A 19,978-nucleotide genomic window follows, 5' to 3' on the forward strand; every position below is an offset into this window, starting at 1 on the left:
TTACTGAAATGTTCCAGGTTTTGTTTCTTTATTGTTATTATCTCAGGGTGGTATGCTTCTGCTTTGGTTTTGGTTTTAAGCTAACTGGGACTACAACTCCTTTCTCAGTAGAACTGAAAAAATTGTTAAATCATATTAAAATGAAAATCATAAGTAAATTTACAACTGAAGTTTGTTTACTTAGTTGATAGCCCCTAGCAGTTATCTTTACCTAGTCTGCAAACTAATAACCAATATTTTTCTTTCAAATAACTACGCTGAAAGAACATAGTCAAGAAGACTACAGTCAGGGAAAGAGGTCAATAATGAGGAGACACAGAATGATTTAGGAACTGAGGGATGACTGAGCCAAGGTATCATCTCTTCCAGAAAGTGGGTTGATCAGTCATTTAGATTCTGGTTTCACGTGTGTTCATTTTTTATTATTTTTTTCCCCAGGTCTTCTGACTGTTGAGAACTTCTTCTCTCACCATGCTTTCTCTTCACTTCCTCTCTGCTTCCCTCCCATTCTTTCTTCCCTCAGGTACTTTTTAAACCATTTTCAAAGCTGAAATTGCAAATGAGATTTTTGCGTCCTGAATGACAATGAAGGGCTCTGTTTGAATAGTTGAATGCTTCAGTGGCAGATATTTGACTGAGTTCCCTAAAGCCCAAAGCCTATGAAACCATCCATGATCTGAATAGAACCAATTACTGCTGCTCCCAGCCCAGTCTCTCCTTGGAAGATTCCTTTGTTTTTTAAAGTCCAAATCAATGTAGACTTATTGTAGACTGGCCATTTTGTCTTTTTCTTTGAGAAAAGAATTCTCCTGCAAGACCGGTTGCAGGTGTTATAGACCAGATACATCATCTTCCAATATAGGAATGTGAAATATTCAGCCAATTGGACCATTGTAACCTACTTAATTTTCACAAAGGCACTTTGCATCCATCTTTTGTCGGGTGTATTGGTCTGCTGTGGTCATTTCTTGTGTGTCTTCTCACTTAGTATGAGAATATGATGTATGTGCAATTGCGAAAACTGTTTACAGACCTTGCCATTTAACCCCCGCGTGTGCTCAACTCTAGGCTGGGGGCTGAGCGGACTGTTGTCACACTGATCATGCCAGTGGTATTTCTGTACGTACTTCATGCTGGTGGTGGCTCAGGGCACAACTTGAACGTGTGCGGCCAGAACTGACAGAAAGTATATTGATGTTCTGGATGCCCCGTTAGAATCAGATGCCTCAAGTGCACTGGGGTTTCAGGGAGGTCCTAACAGAGATGTCTTCTGCTTGTGCTTTCTGCAGTGAAATGCTAAGTGTTTGAGATAAATTTAGGGTGATCACCAGCTGGTGTATACTGTTGCCATATCTCTGTTAACTTCAAGAGATATTCCTCATAGAGTCTGTGTTGTAGCTGCAGAAAGCTAGAAAGTAAGGGTGATCAGCCCGATACAGTCAACCAGTACAAGATCTAAACCTGGGTTAAGAACTTCATTTAAGCCCATTTTAAGATTTCTGATCATTAATCACATAGCATGTGATTGCATAGTTGGGTTTTTTTTTTTTCCCCAGAGAAGATATAATTATGTGCGAATACTAATTGAGATGTCTTGCTGCAAAATGATTTGTTTTAGGAAGAATTAAATAATTTCTGGCCACTTAATCTAGAACATTCTATTTTAATAAAACAAACAAACAAAAGCATAAAAGGGGATTCTCCTTGGCTGATGACCTTAACTAGCTTTGATTGCAGTTGAAGACTGGTCATGCTTGATTTTTCAGACTTGAAAAGCAGCGTTCTGACTGATTTCATGTACCCTGTGTGGAAGTTATCATATAATCTTTTTTTTCCACTTTGACAGATTGTTTAATTTTGGTTTCAGTCAAGTTATTCCCTGAGCAGCAGAACCAGTGAACCCTGCTTTCATGCAAAATTGTGTCCTGCCTTCCCCTCCCTTCCTTAAACCCAGCTCAGGACTATGGTTATGCTGCCGAGTTGACTGGCTGTTGCTAAAAAAGCTCATATACCCGCTGAAAGTTGGTGCCTTGCCTTTCTGTGCCACAGAAGAACAAATTAGAGTTACTCTTTTAGTCTGCAGCTGCTCTTGTTGTTTTAAATAAACTGAAACGTACAGAAAGTTACTTGAGACTGCTTTAAATGAAACTGAAATTTGTCAAGGGCTACCAGAGTTATGTAGATGAGTAAAGAAGGTAGAAAGGTATAAGACGATGGTATATTTATTCTATGTGGTATAGCATTGCCTCTCTTAAGCCCCAAACATGTTTTGGGCTTCAGAATGGGAAACAAAGCAATTCTGAAAGAGCTGCCTGAACAAATCTGTCATGAACTTCTCCAAAATGCTCTCAAATGAATACTTAAGCATTTCTGCTAGTCACTAGCTCTCTTCTAAACAGAGAGATTAAAGTATTGTAATTTTTAACAGAACTTCATTCCCAATAAATGCAAACTTCCTGCTCCCCCCCCCCCCCCCCCCTTCCCTTAAGAGATTTGTGCTTCTCTCTTTAATTTTCCTCTAACAGCATCAGATGCTATTTTCCACTGAACAGCTTCCCTGGTTACCCACATCTTTTTCTTAAGGGCAACCACGAGCAGCTAGTCCCTGCCCAACATTGGTCTCATCTCTCCACTTCAGGGCTTCAGTCTCTCCTAGCTGATATCCCAGTCAAAATGGGATACAGGGAACTAATCACTTGCATGATGGCTTTCCCTGTGCTTCAGTTGCGACTTTGGCTTTCTCAAGAATTGGAACAAAGGGCCTTATACAATGCTTCAGGAGTGCATTTTGGTCCGTTTTGCATGGTTTATAGATACTCTCCCCTCTCCAGCCGTGTTGCTGAGCTTTCTGCACATGTTCATCTTAATGTCTTTTTGAGGGATGTCCTACCTGGGGTCTCATTACAGTGCCCAAGACTGAGTGTTGGCAGCATGGCAGCGTCTGGTGCTATAAAGCAATTAAAAAAAAAAATTGTCCTGTGAAGACCCCTAAATGTGAAGTGATCCTGTTTGGTAACACACTGGGGATTCTGCAGACTGAGGTTCCTTATTGCTTTGTTGTGTTTGCTTTTCATCTTACAGCTTAAATTCAGAGTTGCCCTAATGCTGTTATGTATTTCACAATATTGATTTTTTTTTTAGCTGTCTTCATTTAATATTTTTTCCGTTTTTCTTTTTTTTTTTTTCCTTTTCCTTCTTAGACCAACCTTCACATCATAGATGTGAAGAAAGAATAGATGCAGAAATTGCTTTTAGTTAGAGAGACTGTAATTTACTCTTTCGCTACAGGGGGAAAAATTTTGTTACTGCGGAAAAAGAAACACATGAAAGGCCAAACAGTGTCTGGAGCTGTGTAAGCAGTGGGAAACGTAGAGAGATAGATAGATAGATAGATACATATACGCATTTATTTTTTTTTCGTCCTTTCAGTTTCACACAGAACCCTAGTCAATTCTTTGATGCGCTCGCCTGTCTGGGCTGCGTGTGACCTTCCAGAAGGGCCCCCTCCTCCGGTCCCCCCCACGACTTGTCAACACATTAGTCATATACAACTCAGCTGATGCCAAACGGACGCGGTTCAGCCAACTATTGAGAGGCAGGCTCTCCTGCCGCCTCCTTCTATTGGTCTCGGGTTTTTTCCACTGTGGCGACTTTGTGGTGCTTTAAGACCGCAGAGGGCTGGGAGCGAGCGGGGCTGGCGCTGGGCTCAGCGCTCCCCCGCGCCGCGCCGGGAGGCAGGGGCGGTCGGGCGAGGGCTCGCTGCGCTCCGAGCCGCCGGAGAGGGACGATGCGCCCGCCCGCCGCCGGGCCGCGGGGAGGTGCGTGAGGAGCCGGCTCGCCGCGGCTCGGGGCTGGCCGCCGCCCGCCGGGGATGCTCCCGCGGCCGCGGCCGCGCCGGAGGATCCCGTCACCTGTGGCCCTGCCTCCGCCGCCCGGCGGGCGCCTCCCTCGGCCGAGGACGCACCTGGGCGCCGCGCCCCCGCCTCCCGCCCCCGCCGCCGGCCGCCTCTTCCCCCGCCCGAGAGCCGGGCGGCGAGCGTCGGCGGAGCCGCGGGGCTGCAGGCGGGGCTGAGCGCTCGCCGGGCGGACGAGCGGCCCCGCGGGCTCCGAGCGGCCACCGGCCGGCGAGGGAGGCGGCGGCCGGCCCCGGTGCGCGCCTTGCCCGGCAGCTCCGCGGGCGAGGGCGAGCCCGGAGCGGGGAGCGGGGGAGCGGCGGGGGCATGTGGATGTTGGCCGTCGCCTTGCTCCACAGCATCTCGCATGGTGAGCGCTCCGCGGGCAGGGGAGCGGCGGGGGCGCGGGTGGCGGGGGCGTCCCTTTTGTCTGGCGGGCGTCGCGCCGGCCCCGGGCGGCCGCGGGGGAGAAGGAAGGGCCACGCCGCTCGGGAGCCGCTCCGGCTCGCTTACCTAGCGAGGGGACGGCCCGGCACTCAGCGGCGGTTCTGCCTCTCCCGGAACGAGAGGGGGCTCGGAGGGACGGGCGGAGAGGTGCTTTTTCTCCCTTTCGCGGCTGGGAAAGTACAGAATTTCGCCAAGTGCCGCGCAAACCCGTCTGAGGACACGGGGATAATTCGAAGGGCTTTCATCCCGAGCGTTCGCGTTGAGATGCTGCTTCCTTCGGCGTTTGGGGGTTTTTTAATCGCCCTGTGCTTCACCCAACAGTTCTCTTTTCTCTTTTTTTCCCCTCCTATATTTAAGAAGTACCATTTTAAAATTATTTCCCTTTCATCATTTCACTCTAAAGGTACCTGCTCTGTATTTTTTTTTTTTTTTCTCCTTCTCACTCATTTATGTAAAAATATGCACGGGTAAGCATTACATCATCTGAAAATGTTGAAGACTCTTTCAGTCAATTATAAAGTTCGGAAGGGGAAATTAGAGCAGAGATAGAATAAGGGTAAACCTGTTCTCTTCTTTTTCTCCTCATTCTGCCAACTCTTTGATTGACAAACATTTATTGTAGTTTCCAGATTTTTTTAATAGTGGATGGGGGTATTTTGGAACATTTCGATATATGGGATTGAAAGCCACGTCATATGTGAAAATATGTTTAAATTGCATAACTTTTATTAAAATGCACATCAGCATTGCAGTTTTAAGGACAGGAGACAAATTATGCTGTAGTCTGGGATTCTAGCTGTTCTACTACGTTGCCTCCTCCTCCTCAGATTTGAGAACGTAGCATTGCCTGTAATGCTGACAATTAAATCGGAAAGATTAAACACACAGCTCTCAAAAGACGCAAAAGAGGTAGAATAGGAAAAGGTTTCTTGTGTTGGATGAATGCAGAGAAGCGTAGGGCAAAGTGTAAGATTTTCCTGGAACATACAAATAATTGAACCTCTAGCAGAGGGTGAGGAATGAATGCTGGATGAGGGTGCCTTCACATCTTCTTAAGTATACACTGGATGAGAAAATACATTGACAGGCATGGCCAGTCCCGTGCGAATAACCACATAGATCATGAATTAGGAGGTGAATCTTAAGGGTGTATTTAGGGCTATCTTAAAATGTTTTCATCTTCTGAGTGCCACAGAATGCAAAATGATTGAACACCCCCAAACTGTAAACTTTAAAATTTTGCATTTCTTCTAGCAGTAAGACAACTGCAACAAGTTCTATCATTAAGAAATTTATTTATTTATTTATTTATTTATATACTTTTGACAGGCAGCGCTGTGCCTTTCTCTCTATCCTCTTCAGCCAGATACCTTGGAGGGAGAGATTTGCTCTTAATAAGACAGACAGACAGACTGGTGCTATTCATTTGAAACTAGATTTGCATAGGAAAGAACCCTGTTTCTGTCCAGAAATCTTGTATCTTTTAAAAAAAGAAGGGGCATATATTTTGGTCTACTGTACTGAGGCTATAAATTTTATGTTCTAAGCTAGTTAGTCTCCCTTCCAGGGGGTTTTGAAGAAGAGAATAATATTTGCTTTATGAGGTTGAAATACTATGAAAATCACTTTCATTTATTCCTTGATCTATGAAGTCAGTAGCAACTTCACTTTCAGTATCCATGTCTGGATTTTTGGGTCTCAGTCAAACGTGAATTTGTACCCCGAAGATTTTCCTAGTTTTAATAGCATAACATGTAAATGATGGATGCGTCTGCATAGATTCTATACGGCCACACAGCAACATCTGTACATTGGTGAATCTAGATTACTAAAATAAAATGGTTTTGTGTGTGGTAATATTTTAAGATGAAAGCATTGTAGAAATACATGGTGGATGGTTCAGTTATTCTTTGCAATTTAAGAAGTATGTTTGCTTTTGACATCATACTTGATGTCAAAATGAATATGTATTTAGGATCTTTTTAAAGGAAATTTTTGAAAATGGCACCTAGCTTTATGTTAAGATTGAATAACTTGGGTTTTTTTATTAGTAACACTTATTTGGACTATCATATCAGAGCCAAGAGTCAGAGAATAATATTTTTAAAGGACTTCAGATTTTAATGCAATGTTGTATCAGATATGTATCTCTTTGAAGGAAATGACTGCGTATATAAATAGATATGTCACATACACATTTATTTTCATTATTCTATCTATAACTATATCTGAACTCCATTGTGTGAGAGGTAGTATTCTTTTATTACTATATCTGGGGGGTGGGGGGGCATGCTATTGAACGTTGCTTGGCTTCTGCCATTGCCTTTTCTGACCCCTTTATGGAACTATACTACTTTTACTTAAAATACAAGCATGTGTATGAGTGGTTTTCAATTGTATTACATCTCGTTCTAATTTTAACTGTAAAATGTGTAAGATTGTTCATGTTTATGTTCCTTTTTTTTTTTTCTTCCTTTTTGAGGGGAGAAAGCTTAAAAAATAAACCCACACTTTATGGGTTTAACCCTGTAGTTGTCATCTTGGGCTAAATTTCTGTTGAAGATATTGGAAACCATCTGAATAACAATAGCAAGGTTGGCCCCCATGTCTCCCTACAGTCACTCAGCACAAGTACCTTTTGTCAAATTAGATATGAGCAGCGTCACTGGGTAGGCTTTATGTTTGTGAAATAGCTTCCTTCTGGGGACAATAAAATACTGACATGCTGTTACATCCAATTAGTATTTCTGAAGCCTGAAACAAAACCTTCCCAAATACCTGGTTGAAGTTTTTAGATTTTGTAAAGGCTTTAAACTTTCATTGTTGTGAGTTTCTTAAAAATACAGGTAACTATTAACCATAAATGCATTGCAGCCTTAGTAAGTGCGTGGGACAGTATAGACATCAGTGGGAGCTATGCAGCTAAATTCACCACTTTGAAAGCCTGAGTCATGCAGTTAGAATCCTGAGCAGTACTTTTGAGTTACCTTCAGGGTTACTATATCTGTACTGCCTTCCATGTTACTATACCTAAGTATTCCACAAGCAAGCATGTAAAATTATCAGCAAAAGTCTACTGTAGCCTGGTTATAATTAGTAAGGGAGCATTTCACTAATTACAGGGAAAGGAAGAGGGGGAAGGTAGGGGGGGCTTTGAGGGGAGAACGGCCTCCTTCAAAATCCAGGCTCTCTATTGTAATTACTGTGATAAAGTTAGTTCAGAATTAGGATGATGTTTTCAGAAACGAGTATCTTTTGGTATCATTTAGTCTCTGCTGTAGGTATGTTGAAGCCATTTGCAGGCCTTTCCCTGGCTGCATTTCTTATATGCCTGTTGTCCATAGATGTTCTGCTGAAATCAATGGACCATCAGGAGGCACCCAATATAGTACAGATGACACTAAAAATAAATTTCTATTAAAATTATTTCCTGTTTGAATCCTTTCCCTGCCCTATAGCTATCAATTTGGGTTTTAGCAGCATATTAGAGGAGTGAGAAGGATCATGCTGAACTGAGCAGAGGTTAGGCTGGAGAATGAGTAGTGAAAGTGACAGTGGAACTAATGACACTCTCCAAAGAAAACGGTGACTCTCTGGTGTTGGGGATGAAGCGTTTAAGGAAAAGGGCAAACAGTTCTCTTTGTAGAAACATACTATAATATGTGCATAGCTTATGTGGAATTGTGTAACCAAATCCTTACCTTAGAAAGTTTAATGCATGTGCAGAAAGCGTGTAGCTTAGTATATGTTTGTGGATGACACAGTACAGCTGATGGTGTTTTAATCTGGTGTTACTCACGCTATGAATAGCTATTAATTAATCACCAAATGCCAAACAGAGAAAAAACGTTATAGCTAGGCAGTCGGAGTACATTGGAAAGACCTATTTCCATTTCAAAAGACGTGTGTTTCTCCTCTGCTGAGGGTGTACCGATCTCCAGGCTTTGGGGCTCGCTCGGCAGCTGTGGTTTTCTCCCTGGGGAGCAGGCAGGGTGCTGTGCCGCCTGCACGGTGGTGGAGAGCCGGTGCCACGCAACACTAGTGGGCAGCAAACCACACGAGTCTGGCAACGTGTCTGAAAAGCCGTGGGAAGGAAGAGACGGTGCCCGAAGAAGGCATTTTGTCTGCTTTTTCTATCAGTGGTCACTCTACTTTTTAACTGGTGGATGCTGCGCTGCCTTTCCATAGCACTGAAGAGCAGACGTGAGTGACAATGAAGGTATTTTTGGTAACGGTTTAAAGTGAAGTTGATTTCCACAAATGGTAAAAACGGACCCATAAACCCTGCAAAATAGCTTACAGCTCTGCACTGTGATTTCAGTGGCGTCTCTTCAGTGCTGTTGCATCCTGAAAAGTTTAGAAGTTGGTTTTCATTGTGTTTGTTCTTGTCATGTAATATACCGATAAATTGAATTATTTGGGAAAATCTTGTGGTCTTGGAGTAGCTCATCCAGAAAGTTCCTCCAGCCCGTGAGCTGTGCAAGGCTCTGGTTACAGGAGCAGCTGGGCTCAGGTTGAACCTCAACTTTTTGTGTCTTTGCCTGGATGAGTGTCCTAACAAATATGCTGCTCTCTCAGGTGTGGGGGTTGTTTGGGGTGGGGAAATAATATCCTTTACCTGTTTAATAAACATTGAAGTGCCGAAAAAAGCAAAAAGCAGTGAAACTCAACATCTTTGGGGGGTGGAGTGGGGGTGTTGGGGTAGTGGATTGAGGAGCAAAATAGATGGAGCTCTTTCCTTTCACCTTAAAGTTTACTTTAGTTAACAAGTTAAGATGTACACAGCATCAAGGTCTGTTTGAACATACCACCCATTTAGCCTTTGATTTTAATTGGACTACACCATTTCTCAATCTCTCAGTCTAGGATTCTTTCAGATTTCCAGTGGGAAAGACACTAATTCCAGCTTTCACTTTAAAAGCTTGAAAAGGCAGAAAAAACATTATATCCAACTTAATTATTTGATTATTTTTTAAAAAATGTTATTTCTTTTGAGTCATTGAAACTCTAAAAGTAGGAAAAAAATCCATTTAAGCAATATGGGTCTGTAGAGCAGAATACTTAATTATTTCAAGGTGAATGTGTAGGTGTATGCAGTTAAATTAATTGTTTCACAATATAGTTTCAGATATTTCACAATCCTTTTTAATCAACGCTTCCTTTCCCTTTAACCTGTTATGAAACCAATGAAATTAAGATTTCAAATCATGTATTCCTCAAAAGATGCCTTATCTTCTCAGTCTTCACCTCTCTGTCTCTTAAAAGCTTTTCATCAAACAATTGGTATTTTCAAAAATAAAATAACATAAAATGGGAGGTATTCCATAAGAGCCTTTCACAGCACAATATTTTAGAGCACTGAAGAGAACCTCTTTAAGAACAAGCCACAGATTCCTCAGGTACTTGTTAGCACTGTGGGCTTTTCTTGCCATTGCTTTTCTTTTTCTACTGCCATTCACTAAAAAATTCTTATTACCTCATAAGTATTTTCTTTTTTTTCCATTAGGGCATTGGATTACTCATCAGAAAAAGAGAAACTAGGGTATGTCAATATACACCTTTCATAGCAGAGTGGGCAACAAATGTTATGAGACATACCGAGGAAAGAAAGAAAGGCAAATGGATGGACAGACAGGATGACAGAGATTAACAGGTCTTCCCAGCATCCCTATTTAAGCTATTTTTACTTAGAAGGCAGGGAGTAAGATTTAAGAGTGAGCCAGCAATCCTATTTATAGAAAGCCATTTTTAAATGCAAAGGCTTTGAGAAAGAGAGTCACCTCCATACTAAACACCAGCCTCCCTGGAGCTTCCTAGTAATTGAGGGAGAGAGCAGCCTGGCGACCCGAGCTGAATCACTGATGTGCCGCTGCCGAAGCTTCCAGAAGGACAGACCCTGCACGAGTGCGGGAGCATGGGCCATGGGGCAGCCTGAGAGCACATCTGTGAATAGCACCCAGCTACATGGCAATGTGGCAGATATGAAGGCACATATAAGGACCACCTGAGAATTTTTTTTGCCTGGTTAACATTCAAAGCCTCTACATGCATGCCACCATGGGAGCTGAAGACCAACCATCCTGCTCTTGTGGCTTTTAATCTAGTATATCAGGGATATAGTTCCTTCTGAGATTTATACATATATATATTTATACACACACAGATATATATGTGTGTAAATCTATATTGCCTGTAATGACTTAAAAGCTACTGTGTATGGAAAATCTGGCACCTGCTTTGCTGGCCAAGTATACTGATGCTATTTTCTTCCAATTAATTACACAGTAATCCCATGCAGAAGATTTATGGCTTACAATTTATGTTTGTACTAGGCTAAAAATTATTCTTTGTAACTTTCTGTTATCTGAAGTAATTTTTGAGTAAATTTTGGGGAGCTCTGCAATGTTTTGAGATTATCAGAAGCATGATTCTTGAAACGACCAGGGATCTTTCAATACAACTGGAATATAATTATGTTGCACTGTAGCTGTGAATAGTATCTACCTAATCTACTCACAGTGATTCTATAGATAAGACTGTAGGGTTGCTCTGTCTATATAAATATCTGTTGGCATGAAATCCTCCCGTGTGTTTTGGCAAATGACTGGCTTATGCTAAGCCTGCATACTAAGGGTGTTTGTCTTTCAGCATTTTAGAGTGGCAGCCTTCCACGGCCCCAGTTTATAGGTACCACAGAATTAAGAGACTTGATGGAAATTGTCTTGGAAGAAGGAGTTTAAAACCCCTTGTGTGTTTTCATTTCTACTCTTTAGAAGCATCTCCATGATAATATGTTGTTGTTCAGTAGAGTTTCCTAGAGGTTTAGTAGTTAGTGTGGGGTCCAGATACTAAATGTAAGTCTTTGACATGTGGATCTTGTTTAAGCTGACAGAGAAGGCTAGCTGGGATATGGAGGGATATAGAGGAACCCATATGTTGTTGTGACAGTGCATACTGGACTGCACAAATCACATGGTGTGATTTGAGTGGACCAAAATGCTAGTTGGTTGCTTTTTTCTAGACCATGTAGAAATGTGACGCATAAAATGCAAGCTCTGGCTTTTCCTAAATTTTCTTGCATGATTGTTTTTTATATCAGAAATCATTGTGGTTTTGTGTTTTTTGGCTTGGTTTGTTTGTTTGGTTTGTTTTTTTTCCCCAGTATTACCTCCTGAAGTCTTTGGGGGTTTCTGTGGGAATGGTATTATTTGGAATTTTGGCCCTGACTCAGGAAAATATTGTGAATGCATAAAGTCAGTCTCTTGTAAACTGACTTGTAAAGGTGAGCATGTGACATGCTGTTAGACCAGTTCTGGCTTGAGCAAAGGACAGAAGAAGTCCTTGAGAAAGTCCTTTTTGTTATGAAAAGCAGATTCTGATGTCCCTTGAGTGGGATCTTGGTGGAAAAGGCGTCATTCAAGCAAACAGGGCTTTAGGTGGACCTCAGTTTAAACAGAAAAGGCCTCCTGTGGTTCACCATCCAGAAGGTCCTGCAGGCACTGCGCATTCTCTAGCTGACTCTTTTTTCCCCCCGTTAGGTGCCTTTTCTGTGGGGCAGTTTTAAAAGCCAGTTGACATATTATTTCTAGACAGGTCAACCATAGTTTGGATTGCAACTACAGTTGTAAAGCATAAAGCGAGGCATTGGCTATGTCATGCTATGAAGGAGGTAACCTGGGACACTGTCACTGAAGTACAAATTCTCTAGATATGTTTGTAGACATTTAATGTAGATTTTTTTTTGGCATAGTAAAGCGATTCCCAAATGTCTAGAGTAATGATTTGCATTATACTACTTCATGCTTTTAGCTGTATACATTTAGGAAGCTTTCCTTTGTACCTTTCTTCCTAGTTTTGGTGTGTGGCTTGAAGGTTTCTCTTCCACCACGACAACATTTTCCACAACCCTGTTGTGTTGGGGTTCTAGAAACCAGATTTTTATCATTGCAAGGGAAAAGGGGAGAAGCTGGGACAGTAAGGTTCATCTTGCTATGGGACTTTAGTAATGGGCAATGCTTGCCAAGTTTTTTGTTGCATCAATGGTGGCTGGAGCTTTTTGTAAATATATATTTTAAAAACTACAAAATGGATGCTTAAAGGAGAGGGAGGGAAAGGAATAAGAACAGGATTTTTAATGGGGAGGGTAAGGGAGGAAAAACAGTGAGCTTGAAACTACATAGGTATCTAGAGAGCATTGCAAGGCATGGCAAGAAGAGGGAGGGCATGAAGCCCTGTAGGACAGCAGGAAGGCAGTCTCTGAAGGCCAAGTCTGATCTGGACAGCTTATGGCAGGAGGCTCTGAAGTCTCGGCTTCATGGTTTGCAGCGTGGAAGGCAAGGTTGAGGTTGTTCCCTTGTAAGCAGGAGCTGTGGGTGGGGAACAAAACAGCATGTGGCTTTGGGACTCCCCGGTGCGGGTCCCTGTGACACCATCTTGGCTGCTGGTCTGTGCCAGGGAGCAAGCTGGTGCTCTGCATGGATCCTGCTTTTCCTAGCGAGGGGGAGCTCAAACTCCCAGCCGCCCTTGTCCTTCACCTCTTTGTATTCAGCTTTTTCTTTCATTTGTGTCTGCTCATGCTATTTCAACTGTGATATAGGCTTAATTTGAGGCCTACAACCCCTCCTCTTTCCACCTTATTCTTACAGTTATTTATATTTATTTTGGTAGCAAAAGTATTTCTCCTGTCCCTAAAAGATTTTCCCCTGAGGCGACAAATGGATTTGGGGGAGTGAGGGGAATCGTGGACAGAAAGCAATCCTATGAATATCAGCATGGCTGTAGAGTAGGATGCGTGAGTCCCTTGTTTGAGGGAAGAAGGAAGACGCTGAGCTCCTTTATTGGGCAGGAGGGAGATAATTAATCCTTGGAAAAAGAGGCTGAGCTGTCAGGCTTTCAGAGAAGCGCTGGCAGTCATGATTTGTTGTTCAGCTGTTGGGAGCTGGAACTGGCACGTTTGGTGCAACGGGGTCTGCTCAGCGCATGTGCCTGAACGCCGGGCCCTGCTCCTGGGACCCTCTGTGGGCGCAGTTTCTCCTGAGAGCACTGCTGGGTGGAACTGGACGTCTCCGACACACCAGGCTGCTGCCTCATCAGTGAGCAGCTCTTTGTCTCTACAAAAAATTGGAGAGCTGCTTGCTTAGCAAGTCATGAGGAAGACTGTGCAGATATGGTGGGAACACAGCCTGGAGTAGGGAATGTGGATTTTTTTTTTCTTTTCTGGGGAAGAAAGGAAAGGTTAGGTTTTAGCTTTTCTATCCCGGTCTAGAGTAAAAATCCTGTCCGAACTCCTTCCTTTCTTCACTGTTTTTTTGCCTTTAGCTAGTGCATTCATGCTTGAGAAGGAGCAGTGCAGCTTTAGAGAGATGTGACTGTCCTGTTAAAGCGCTACACGCGCTCAAGCTGCATTTGCTTCACTAGTGACAGAGCTAGAGGCCTTTTTGAATGTCTTAACCAGTGGCACACGTGAAGGCAATGCAGAGGAAAAGAAATGCCTGTCTGAAGACAATGTAGCTATAGCAGTTCAATGCATATTTATTATATTCAAAAGTTAGTCCCTAATGGATAAAAGCAATTACAGTATTCCTACCACATCTCAAAATGTGTTTCTGCAGGAGAAAAGAATGCTGATTTTTAGTAATTACAAAAGGAGCTAATGAGTTTTTAAAAGTTTCCACAGCTAAATAATAGCAGTCTGACTGTTACTTAATTTCAAGAAGTTTTGAGAACTTTTTTTGATCAGTGCATTGTGTTTCTGTCTCGGCCATGCTCAAAGATAACAGCCTTGTTCCACTACTATGTAATGCAGTTACTCTTCTTCCCCACATGGTCTCTGCTACTTGCAGTCCCTGGTGTGGACACATATTGGAATAATTGGAGTGGGGGATTAAGGTTGGTTGAGCACCTCAGCCTTGGCATTTCCTAAGGCATGTGCATTTGGCCTTGTGCTCAGACGATATTATTTAAAATAAGTAGCATGTATTAAATGGCTAGGACATGGAAAATGAAAGCATTATGACATGGCACAGCGCTGGTACTCTCATGGGGTTAGAAAGTGGAAGATCTGGGGAGCTGCGCTTCTGATACCAGCAGGAGATGCTGCCATTTGGCTCGGGACTGCTGCCTCCTCACAGGGCAGAAAGAGAAGAGAGATTTAGGGATGGTTTTGGGGGAATGGTGGCTGTTGTCTTGTGTCCCAGCCTGTCTCTGACCGTGGTGCAGTCTCAAGTAGTGTTACCATCTTTATGTTGCTCCCCTCTCACTTTGCCATATTTTAGTTTTTGTGAGGTGATGCAACGTCTCCTGGCTTTGCTTTTGAATTTTTGCTTGGAAGGAAACAAGCAAGAAGTTAAAGCTAAATAATAAACCAGCTCAAGATATTTAAAAAAACCCCATAATTTTAAACTTTTTAATGAAATTACCCTAACTTTTTAATTAAGTAGACTCCAGGTACGCTGGTATGGTGGTTCTACCTTTATGCTAGTAAGAAACTAATTTATTGCCTTTTATGAGTTTATCTATCGGTCACTTTTCTGATTAAAAGTGTGGCAGTGCTTTAAAGTGACATACTGTTTGCTGCTGGGATCTTCTCTGGAATTGTCACTTGCAGTGGAGAGTTGCATGCTATGCTCTTGAGAGTTTCCAGACTGTGCATACAGACTGTACATAGGGTGCCCAGTATGGAGAAATCCTGGGGTAAACTGGCCCCGTGCTGTAACTGGTTACCTTGTTTTATTAATGTACAGTCATTCTGAGAAGCCAAAAGGATTATTAGTAATAGCTCTGTAAGAGGGATATAATCAATTTAAATCAGCTCACAGCTGAGCCTGTATGATCTGGTGCCTTTAAAATGTAGGTGAGCAGCTCATCATTTTGCTTCCTTACATAATATTATAGGAAACTTTTTTCCAAGTCCAATCTTATCTATTAATGTTGCAGTTCATTACATTTAAATGTTTTTAGTGTCCAGAAGAATTATCCATTTGAAAAGCTAAACGCTTAACTTATTAAGAATGTAACTGAATTATTCTTTTGTATAAAAATCCAAACAAAAGATACCTCCTAAGATCTTCTCCCGCTAACACCCAGCTTCTCCCCTTCCTCCTTCCCATACAATCTTCCAGGCTTCCTTCTGTCCGTGCATCTCTTCCTGCCCACTCTGCAGACACAAGTGGCATTTTATTGTATGGGTAGACTTCAGGGGTGATTATTCTGGTCTCTCCAGATTTCCACTTTTGAAAAGCAGCGTGATTTTACCAGGAAAGCTAGTCAATATTACACAGAGAAACTCCCTTAACATCTTTTGCTTTCCCATTCTCCCCCGCCTGAGCCAAAAAACCCAGCTGATTTGGACTAATTACTTCAAATGCAGTTTGTAAAAGGACGCTAATATTTTGCTGTATCCCTGAAGGTCATCTAAGCGATCTATAGTTAAACATTCATGTGGGAGACTCCAGGGGAAACAGTAAGGGATGATTATAATGGAAACACTGTGGGCTAAAGAGTGCTCGTATTCGTCTTCCTATGGCAAACCAGGGTAGTGTAGTGTTCCTGTGGTTTTACAGCTCTTCCTTAAATCTGAATAAACTATAGTTTGCAGACCCAGCTTCAACATCTTCCATGCTGGAGAATTGTATGTGATCTAGGACTGGAATATTTAAACTGCTTCTTCAGCACTACGATCCTCAATCTCTGTTGTGTTTTATTAAGAAAAAAAAAAAAAAAAAAATCTGTGCATGATCTTGAGTCATTAAAATGTGCTGGGTGCCCAAGGTGTTTCTTCGTCTGTTCCTCTAGCAGCTTTTCCCCTCAAGTGATTATGCTAATTAGTGTTTGATCAGATGATTAAATTATAATTCGATTAATCCTATGTGCTAAACGCTCTGAATGCATTTCCATCGCCTGAATGCCTTGTGCTTAAGTGTTGCTGTTTGCAGCTTGGTACGAGGGTCTTGCCTTTTCCCGTACCTAATGGATTTTCTGTATTAAAACCACCACAGTTCCTTTTGACGTTGGGAAACAGAGAAAGGGGCTTTTTGTTTTCCTACTCCGCTGAACAGAACCAGAAATATGTAGGCTCCCGCTAGATGATCTGAATGTTCCTAGGGATTAAAAAAAAGACGGCAAAAAAGGGTTCAAGCTTTTTATCTGTTAGTATACACACACCTCACATCCTGTTCACAACTTACTAAGACAAAAAACTGTGGAACAGCTAAATCCTCTATCTGTTTCCATTCTGAGTGGTATTTTCCCAAAATAATCCTCCCTTTTTCAAACCTGAAATATATTTTGGTCCAGAAGACTTTCCTCTTTGCAGAACAAATTGTTTTCTCTGTGTGTGTAAGAGGAAGAGAGAGAGAAGGCTGTTTTTCCTCTTGCTACTTGCTTTCCCTCCCTTTTCATCCAGGTTTATTTTTGCATGTCATCTGTAGGAGATAATCTCCAGCAAGGGTGTAGAACGGAGAGCACACTGAATTTATAACCTTGGTGCCGCTAAGAGATTAATGCTTAGCTGCAGCGTTGCTTTCTTTGTCTTTGGAGTCCTGCATTTTTAGGTTATCTAGTTTCATGTGACTAGATTCTACATATTGGAGAAAAAAGAACAACAACAATAAAAAAAAATAAACCACCTTTTAAAGAGGAAGTACTTTGGCTTTGAACATTAAATATAAACAGGTGTTACACCTGTGTTATATAGCTAGATGTGTTAACTGACTTCTCCATTTTTGTGGAGGTAGACACCAGTGTCTTCCTCTGTCAGAGACTATTTGATAGTAATGAGTGGCCTGAGTTCAGAGGGAGAGTGCTAAATTTAAATCCTTTGGTTTTTTTCCATGCTACAGTGCAAAAAAACCCATCATGGAGCAACCTCCCTGCCTCTCCTCCTCTCTCACTCTCCTGAATTTATCTCAGGGGAAGCATGAGACAGATTGAACACAGGGTTGCCAAGACCTGTCTAGGGGGATTTTGCTTTTTTTGTACCCCAGGTGTGGGAAGGTAAAGCAAGGGAATAGGGATGTAAAGGATGTTTTCTCTTCCCTCTCCCTCCCTTTGTTTACTTTAAAAGCTGTCAGAGATTCATAGAGCTCCTATAACATCTTATTTCACTCCATTCAGACTGTCTAGGAAACAATTTTACCTGTGAGGTGACTGGCATGCTACAATCTATTGCCAGCTATAAAATGACATGGGGTAAATGCGTCTCCATAATTAAAGTCATAGAGACCAAAAGCACCTTCATACTATTGGTCTTTTAAAGTGCACTTGTGCAGCAGCGATTGAATATAGAGATCTCATCAAGCTTATAGTTTAAGAAAATCTATGCCTTGTCAATGAATTCAGCCTCATCCTTTGCCAGGGACCTTACCCTGTGAGACTCGCTCTCACCCTTGGCGCATCAATTTACACTTTTGCCTCGGTTAGTTGAGCGAGTATCCCAGGCAGTTGTCCCACTTGCTTACTCCCTTTGTCCAGATTGTGGGCAGATGTTTGTTCTGTAAACATCTGTGCAGATTTAAGAAGTTACAACCTATGGCTGTCTACTGCTACATGACTGGGAGGGGTTATTGCCCCTGCAGGTTACCCCAAGAGTAGTGGTTTGTGTGAGTGATCCCTGACCCCTTTCAGTAAGAGGCCAGCTGAATGCAAACCTCCTGTTTTAAATTGCAGCTGATATAGTTATCTGTAAGCAGGACCGCTCACACGAATCACTCTGCTGTCACAGTTGTGTGGGGTAGAAACCTCCATCTGGAAAGCAGTGATGACTAGCTGGAGGCAGTAATGCCTTCAACCAATTCAGATAAATAGATCTGGAAGTAGGCTTGTGTCAACATCCCCATTTTAGAACTGAAAGAATTAGGCTAAGCTGAATTAAGACTCTAATTCTAAATGAAAGTGCTAGCTTAGGATGCTGCTTAGCTCATTCTTTTTTAAAGTTTAATTTCAGATTCATTTCCTGAGTATCCCCATGTGGATGGGTCCTCAGACTCTGCCTAGCCTTGGGTAAGCTACTTAAGCTTGTGACCTGAGGACGTTACTGCAAAATAAGCTAAAATGCGTGTGGGAAGTGCATTAGATATTCCACATGAACTAACTGTATGCCTGCTTTTTTTCTTTATGGCAAATGTCCTCTGTGTGGTCTTCCACAGCAGGCAGAGGTCAGCTTTGTAAAGGTGATCTCGGAGCAGGGGAAGGATATTCAGGTAGGAAACTAGCAAAATGGCTGTGGAGAATGAGGTATTCCAAACTATTCCCTTTCAGGTCTTTAAGTCACTTCTCTGGCTGTGTAATGGGGACACTTTCTATGCCCACCTGGCAAGTGGTCTTTCGGATGAATATAAATATCCTTAGAGCTTCGAACTTCTAGATGTAGAGGAATTCATATTCTGCAGCATGAATACCCTTTTGAAAAATGCCATCTCTGTTACTGTGTAGTCCTTGCTCTTTCCCTAGGAAGTACACATGCTGAAAATCTAGCAGCAGAGGTCAGTACTGATTTGCATTGGAGAAGCAAACCTAAACTAAGAAGGAAGGGACAACCCCTCCAAACATACTGTATACAAAAATACAACACTCTTCTTTGCTACTGGCACCACGTTGCTTAAGTCATGTTTTCTCGTGACGTCTTCATATAAAAACTGGTAACAGTGGATAGGATGACACCTGCCAGGTCCACAAGATGAGCTGTTGCTATTTTAGGCATATAACCTTTTCCTAAATATATTGAGCTCTGCTTCAAATGTGTCTGGAGTGTAGTTAGTGTGACTTTCCACCTTCATGTAGCTACAAACACATAAAGAGGGATTCTGAAGAGGGTCTGGCTTCAGGGGTGGGGGGACACACAGGACAACACGTAGTTCTGACCTCAGTTAGTCTCCTATATCTTGCACAGAAACTTGATGAACTTCCTTTTCCTTTTTAAACTTGTCATTGAAGGTTTCCATATTCTTTGTTGCGGGCATATGCTGAAACAACCCTTAGTACTAACAAATTTGTCAGACCGTTGGTGCTCTGCCTGACGCATGTGTTGTCCTGTCTAGGAAACAGTCATGCTTCCTTGACTGGTTTTAATGGATGTAAACTTTTCTCTCTCACTCTCTCCACTTCTCTCCCTGACCTTCACACTTTCTCAATGTATTTGGGGTTGGCTGGTTTGTTTGATTACAGTTGGGTGTGCTGATTTAAAGCTAGTACCAGCTCGGTTGCTACAGTTCAGGTTCTTCATAGTTGCTGGAGTTGTGGTAGGGTGGTCAGGGCTGCACACGGTTGCAGGCAGGAGAAGAGAAAGAACAGGTATGCAAGCTGGGGCAGACCCTTCCCTCTCATGAGACTTGAAGCCTGTGCCAACACTGGGCACTCCATCACCCCAAGGTTTCTTCTTGGTACCCTTATCCCACTCGCCAGCCTCCCTGTGTATCTAGTTTGCATCACTAAGAGCTAAAAACTTCCCCCCCGCCCTGAAATTGTCACTTGTGTGTTGGACAGCGAGGCATGTAGCATGCTTAGGAAAATGTTATCAACCCCCTCCTTGTCTTGTTTTTCTTGCAAGTAGGGCTTGTATCAGGTGCAGCTTCAGGCTGCCCCCAGCTCCTGTGAATGTGTAGTCTGGAATAAGTACATGCAGTTAGAGTCCTATCCAGTCT

General features: G+C 42.5%; 1 protein-coding gene across 3 annotated transcripts in view; it reads left to right on the top strand.

Moving 5' to 3' along the window:
- Positions 1-3,595: 3,595 nt before the first annotated feature.
- Positions 3,596-19,978, top strand: part of DSCAM (DS cell adhesion molecule) — a 471,653-nt gene continuing 455,270 nt past the window's right edge. The window contains exon 1 of one of the 3 annotated variants that reach the window (XM_069785098.1): positions 3,596-4,263. In XM_069785098.1, the coding sequence (XP_069641199.1) occupies positions 4,221-4,263 (43 nt within the window). In that variant the 5' untranslated portion in view covers positions 3,596-4,220. The remainder of the gene's footprint in view (positions 4,264-19,978) is intronic. The other 2 variants (XM_069785097.1, XM_069785096.1) reach the window with 2 other exon arrangements.

Source organism: Haliaeetus albicilla, chromosome 6 (genome assembly GCF_947461875.1).
Source record: "Haliaeetus albicilla chromosome 6, bHalAlb1.1, whole genome shotgun sequence".
Lineage (NCBI taxonomy): Eukaryota > Metazoa > Chordata > Aves > Accipitriformes > Accipitridae > Haliaeetus > Haliaeetus albicilla.